General features: G+C 34.3%; 1 protein-coding gene across 1 annotated transcript in view; it reads right to left on the bottom strand.

Annotated features, from left to right (window-relative positions):
- Positions 1-6,850, bottom strand: part of LOC106683482 (ABC transporter G family member 20) — a gene marked incomplete at its 5' end in the record, with an annotated part of 29,055 nt that extends 22,205 nt beyond the window's left edge. Inside the window, 2 exon segments of the mRNA XM_014424983.2 lie at positions 303-435; positions 6,673-6,850. Coding sequence (XP_014280469.1) covers positions 303-435; positions 6,673-6,779 — 240 coding nt within the window.
- Positions 6,851-7,231: the final 381 nt, after the last annotated feature.

The raw sequence follows: 7,231 nt of genomic DNA on the forward strand, positions 1-7,231 counted from the left end.
TAAAAGTGATTAATCGACCGAATACAAGTCAATTTGAAAGTTGTACTATACAATATCATGATATGGTAATGTTTGAAACGGCGCCGAGTGTAAAGGATCATATTTAGGCTACTGGATCCTTGAAAAAAAAAATTGAAACAACCTTACGTACACATCCTGATTTATAAAACCAATTTAATTTTATTTATTTTTTTTAACGTTTTCGTGAAAAAAGTGACGTCGAGTTGCTGACAGGTAAAAAAATTTTGTCACACCAAATCAGTGAAATTTTGATTAATGTTAAAAATTAATAATGATTGAACCTGTGGCATGTAGCCTATGTCGGATTTGGTTTGAACTTCTAGTAAAATTTCTCCAGCGTCCAAATGTTGCCTTCCTACAATACACTTTAGCAGGGTGGTCTTTCCACAGCCACTTGGACCTAGAAAAGCGTATCTAAAACAAAATAAAATTACATAGTATTATTAAAATAAACCAATAGTTTTAAACTTGGAGGAATGGAGGGGGTAAACTGGCGGAATAAGTGGAGCAAAAAAAAAGGTCTTATGTACCTTTGGTAGGACCTTGGGAATAGTAAGAACCAATCACTGGTCGCTTTCTATTGCAGTTTAGATTACAATGGTGGAAATTCCTATTAACCTCAACATAAACCTTCCTTTCGTGGGCGTGGTCTTTTTACCTTCACATTTGCTTTGAAGGAGAGTAGAATTATGCCACCCCCTGCTTCTGAATTCTGTCGCGTCTCCATATATTACTGATGTAACAAGTACGGTTTTGGGGGTATCTGGGTCTTCGGAAATGAAATTTGAAATTTCAATACACGCAATACTAAAAAACATAAGAGGACTCGTCCAGATCTTCAACGCAATCGAGCTCTAGCGAGTCAAGGTATGAAACTTAAAAAATACCATTTTCCCGGTAAGATCCCTGTTCTTGTTGGTCTTGTCGGCCTTTGACGGTCCACTCCTCCGATTTAAAAGAATCCTTAGCTAAATATGTATTATACCAAACCTATGCGCGAAGCTACTTTCCTAGAAAGAGAGCTACTGTTTTCTTCAAAAATGTACTTCTTAATTCATCATAACTCTCTGCTTTCTCTGGATTTCTCCTCCTTTCTCAACCTTTTTTTCCATTCGTAAGGCTCGGCAGGTGGTTACCCTCCAGGCTTACATACCATTTCGTATTTACAGGAATAGTACCCTGTAGAACGAAGTTACCTGCCTGCATGACATGGCGGCTGGCTATCCTCCGAGCTTGCATTCCTCCTTCGTACTTACAGGAATAATACCCTGTAGGACGAGGTTACCACCCATTGCGAACTTACGTTTGACACTCCTGTCTCATCCTGCCTATTAATCTCCTAATCAACTACCTCACTTATATTGAACATGTATTATCGAGGCCTTTTGGTCAAGAGTGCCTAACATTATCAATTGGAGTCAGATTTAACAAAACTACCTCGACACGTTCATTCAATATGGTTAGTATCTTGTATTTATTGTGAATTAAGTTTTTGACAATATCTGAATCCTCAAAGCTGATTTCGCAAATTTTCAAAGGAATGTGTAGGAAATTTTTTTTAGAACAATAATATTGGTATTAGTTGTGATAAGTGATAATTGATGGGAGGTAAAATATTATAACTGACTAAGATGAAGACCCAGTCAGTTTCTTAATGATAAGGAATTTGAATCTAATATTTTCAATGCCTTTAACAGACAATAGCTCTTTTGGCTACACCAATGCTGATACCCAAACTAGGGTTCTGTATACAAGCGCAACCAAATCGGAACCAGGTTACTTCTACATAATCATAAGAAAAAATATACTTCTTGACCTGTTTTGAAATAAAACATAGTATGTATTGTACTTACCAAGTTGTTCAGCCTCTTCGTCATTTAACATACTTTACAAGAGTAGATTTTTAACTTTTATTTCTTCATCATGAGTCTAGTATGTGATAGTTGGACTTGATGCAACATAGACACAATATATAATTTGGAATCAAGTTAAAAATGGTTCGTTATACTCCGCAGAATACAAATTTGGATTAAAGAAAACACGTTATCTGCTGCAATTATCATGTCTTACACCCACAAGTTCTATCATGACAGTATGACCGTATCTATTGTAGTGGTAGAATTGTCGCACTAGGCCTTGCGTGACAGTGGAGAGGTCATGTAGCGGTGGTGTAGCTACTGTCATGTTAAAACACATGTAACGCTGAGACAAATTTAAAATCACTCTAAATGCCAAATACTATGGTTTAGTACTCAGTGCCTCAAACATGTACGTGTAAAACATGGTGTCTGCAAGTTTCACTCCTCTGTTATTTGTTCTTATATCCACAAAAAATGTTAATTGTATCTAGTATAAGTTTTATCTTTCAATATATTCAAAATAATTAGGTAATATAATTTTGTGATTTTTGTTGGAGCTAAGTACCAAATATTATCCTCAAAACTTAACCATCAATTTCCTACAAGTTTTCATTTTGTCAGTTGACATACTTTACAACCGATTGTCTGAAATGCCATACAATATTTTATAAAACAGTATTTTTTTTTTCAATATCTTATAAGTAATTGGAAATATAAGCGAATTTGTTTGAAAATAATAATTTAGTTTTGTTATATAATTTTCGGTTTTACTACCAAACATAATTGTTTAATTTGACCTGTTGCAAATGGATATATTGTAAAATTTATTTTTTAATTATTAGATTGTAAGGGAACTATGGTTACATACATTACTATAAAAGATAAAATGGTAAAATATAAACTAATTATATTAACTATGTGGTAGTGTTTTATGTTTTTCACTTATTAATCGATATCTATTGTTTCATTTCCATTTTTTTTTTTAGTAATAACAAAAATGGAATGACAGTGTTGGTAACACTGCATTAAACATATTTTGTACTTAAAAAAGTCTTTACCAATACAACCCATGAAGTATCAGAGGTTCAGTACTTTGAAAGGAAGTACTGTTACTAAAGCAACGGTTGTGGGAGGAGTTGATTAGATCAGAATCAAGCTCGACCGCCAGATTTTTACCCAATTAAGGGTCCCCACTTTATGAGGATTGGTGGACCTCGAAAGGCTTTCGAACCCACAGGGTTGATTCACGGCTACTGTAACAGAATAAATAATAATTATCTGTCACACCTGGATTCGAACGCTGGTCGTTAGGGTTAGTAGCACAGTACCTTACCACTGAGCTATCTATTTTGTACTTAGAATGGTATATTGTCTAATTTTTACAATACAAATCTCAGTATTCTTATTATTTAAATATTGTTAACAATGTCCAACAACGAATTTACATTGAATATAAACACAAATAAAATTGGTGCTCGCAGCCTGATGCATAGTAGGTTCTTCTGTCTTAATGCATATTTTAATATTATTAGAAAAAATAATATATGTGAAACATTTAATAGAGGGGGGAGCCGTATTTTTTAACTCGTATCCGTGCTCAGCTAACTACCGCCCTAGGACTGTCAGTTCAAAGGTAGAGATGGGGAATTCAAAGCGTTAAATTATGTAACTAAAGTTAGTCTTAAGAATTTTAATTGAAAATTCTAAGGTACTCTTCTTTATCTAGTAATTGACCCATAGACATTCCACAAATGCCGATAAATATAGTGTTTTTTTTATCGACAAACCTTCGGAATGTAGGAAGATTTCTCACCTACATATGTATTTACAAATGTTTTACTGAACATATTCATATTTATTTACACTACATATCCATATATTTACCCAATATATTCATTGCAAAAATTTATCACTGAGATAAATTTTGAGACAAGCCGAACTTGTGTTGGCGAGCCGTAATAACAAATATCTTACTTAATTCCTTCTGGTATTTGATATTGACAATGTTAATGCCACCGAAGGTAAGTAAGAGTTAAAAAACGTTACTATAGTTAAGTAACAGTTACAAAATAATCACCTCGATCACCACCTTACATGGAATAACAATATCAACATTAAACTAACTCAAATTTACGCAAGGTTAAATCCAATCCTTAATAGAAAATCCAAATTGAAACCAGATACAGTAACTCTTACTTTTAAAACAATTCTCAGGCCACTGCTGATGTACGACTGTGAAGTCTGGGGAGCGGCATCCTTCACGAAAAGGAAAAAACTACAATCTTTTCAAAATAAAGTCCTAAGAATCGCAGTTAATGCTCCTTGGTTCATACGAAATAGCCAATTCGCGAATTACAGATGGAGTCAATAGAGGTTCATAAAGTTCCACACCCAGTTGCCGACAGTTAAAGGAGCAGTGACCTACAACCTGGGAAACCCAACCTCAACCCGAATACTGAAGCCCATTCTCACTGCAGGACATTCTTTTATAAATTTTAATAAATATAAAATTAATTCATAGTCACACTACCTTTATTTTACTTTTTATTATTACTCATTTTATTTATTCATTATTATTATTTTTATTTTTCTATTTCCTTCTCTCGTCCCTTTTTCAAATTAACTTGTTTCTTTTTACTATTAGAGGACAATTGTTTGTTTTATTTAAGTGTACCAATATTTTGGTTATTTATATAATATATAAATTTTAATGGCGTGTTTATAAACAATGTACTTTCTCCTTTTACTGCAGAACATCTACATTCTAAGGAGTATTTTGGAGTATATTATTTTTGTTGTCAGTATTAATAGAAGTGTATAATGTGTTGGGGCACACATTATTTCTGAATTTAAAAAACTTAAATCTAATAAAAACTTAATCCTAATACTAAGGAGGGGGGGGGGCAGGTGTTAACGTGTTGAATAACGGATTCGTACAGTACTGAAGTGAATCGAAAAATTTGATTCGTCGCTTGATGAACTCCGGTACAGTGGGCAACTCGAACAATTGATACACCTCCGGTGGCCTCTTCCTCCTCCACGATGTTGTGCGTACGATTTTCCTCAACATCGAATCCTGAAAAGTTTGAAGAAGGCGCTGGGTTCCATCTGATATGTGGGTAAACAATGGTGCCCCATATAGAATACTTTTGTATATCTGCAGCTTCAATCTCAATGAGAGAGCCGGAGAAGTGAGGAGGTGGTTGAGACGATATGACTTTCGTCTTACTGTTCTCACCTTCTGATATAAATGGGCAGAAAGCTTAAGATGACGGTCTAGCTTTACGCCCAAATATACGATAGAGTTGGAAGGTGAGCTCACCGTATTATTCACATGGAGAGTCTTCGGCAGTCTTGATCTCTTGTGCGCTGTGTGCGCGAACACAACACAGTCCGTTTTGTCTGCATTGACTGAGATGTTCAAGTAGCCTAGCTTTTGAACAATCTCAGAGCATACTGCTTCAGCCTGATGTAGAGCTGTCTTGGCGTTCATACTGCTGATGTAGATGGCAATGTCGTCAGCGATATTTCTTCTTACTCTATATTTCATATATAGGTACAGGTACTGGTAATGATGGGGGGAACAAGTCCGGCAAGCGGGTCTATTGGTCCTTTTTGCCAACCCCAAGACAAACCAATGGAATGGCTCTTTTATGCATCTTATTCATCTATATCAAACCTTTTCGACCCACACAAGCTGAAGCTTCTTTAAGCACGCTAATGATTCTAAGGCTTGTTTACACTCTCTTACCAAATTAGAGGTGACTCTAGGTGACTCCAAGGCTTCAAGGGCAGACAGACTATATGAAAAGATGGTGCCAGTTCTATCAGCTATCACAGCTAGTGACTTCAGTCATATGTAGGTAAGTGAAAGTAAAAAGGTTTATCCTATTGACTAATTGAGACATCGATATGATTAACATGTTATGATCTCTAAAACTTCTGATTCTAAGAAACAGGGAGACCCAATAACGTCTATCATTAATACAGCAGAAATAAATCGGGAAGGGACAGTCAGAGGACAATAGAAAGATTAGCTATATTCTCGTCTACGCAGACGTAGTGATCTTATGTACACACTAAGTACAGTATACACGTACAGTAAACGTGAAAACAAATTGCTTTAAAAACAAACCTTTTATGAACACTGATTTGCTGAATTACATGTTACTATAGTCGTACCCCCTTTTACAGTAATAATTCAAAAACATTGGTTACTCTTGCAGAATTTGTTTCTAAGTTGCCGGTTAATTTAAATTATTTTGATGAACATTGTTTTTATCTGTCGTAGTTTATAACTTGTATTCGCAAGTTATATTTTAAATAAATTTTTAAAAAATGTTAATATTTGATATTTCTTGCTTGACAATTATAGAAATTATACAAATTGAGGAAATGATCGCTGAGCACAAAGTGACGAAGATCTCTGAGTATTGAATTTAGAACGTTGTAGGTACGATTACCAGCTAGTTCAGTTAATATTTATTTCGTCCTCAGAAATAAATCTTGAAATCTCCCTTCTGGAACTGCATGGGTAATCAATAGAAGACTGGAGAATACATAAGTTTCTTATAAACCAAAACAACTAGATTTAAGATGAAAAAAATAGATTCGATTAAAGTTGTATACATTTTTAAGTTTTATTAAAGTTGCCTAATACATGCATATTTTCGAATTTGAACCTGAGAATTTTTGAACATTTGGTGCGTAGAAAACCCTCCAATAAAACTAACTACAAGGATTTGGATAATGTTCTTAAGTAATTAGATAATAACAAGTTTATACTACTTACACTGTTCCTCTCTCTACTGTCATGTTGAGGCCCCGCAATACCACTGCGTTAGGGCCGTATCTTTTGTACGCACCTCGAACCTGAACTACCAATTCTGTTTCACTCATTATTGTTTTTTTTTTAAATAGTCTAACGGTAAATACTTTTCTTGGTCTTGGCAGTATGGAGTGCTGTAGCTCTAAAAAAAAAAAAAAAATTATTTATAATCAAAGGAGATGGCGAGTTGCTGTCAAGAAGAAAAAATATAGTTTTCAACAATTTATTTATTCCTGAAGTTTCGAACAACAATGTAGTTTTTTTATCTGGGCTGTTATAATTTGATAGAGATATAAACAAAGAACAAAGGGACTTTGAGAATGCAAAGAGGACTTTTGATTCTCAAAGACCCTTTCCCTGATGAAGACCTAGATTGTGGTTCGAAACGTAACAAATAAGTTATGGAACTTATATATTTATAATTTAATAATATAATAATATATTTTCATATTTATAATTTGAAAAAAAGGATGATAGTCCGGGTGCGGTCAAAGACGAACTCAAATAGTCGTAACACAATTTA

Source organism: Halyomorpha halys, unplaced genomic scaffold (genome assembly GCF_000696795.3).
Source record: "Halyomorpha halys isolate HHAL.00 unplaced genomic scaffold, Hhal_1.1 Scaffold487.1, whole genome shotgun sequence".
Lineage (NCBI taxonomy): Eukaryota > Metazoa > Arthropoda > Insecta > Hemiptera > Pentatomidae > Halyomorpha > Halyomorpha halys.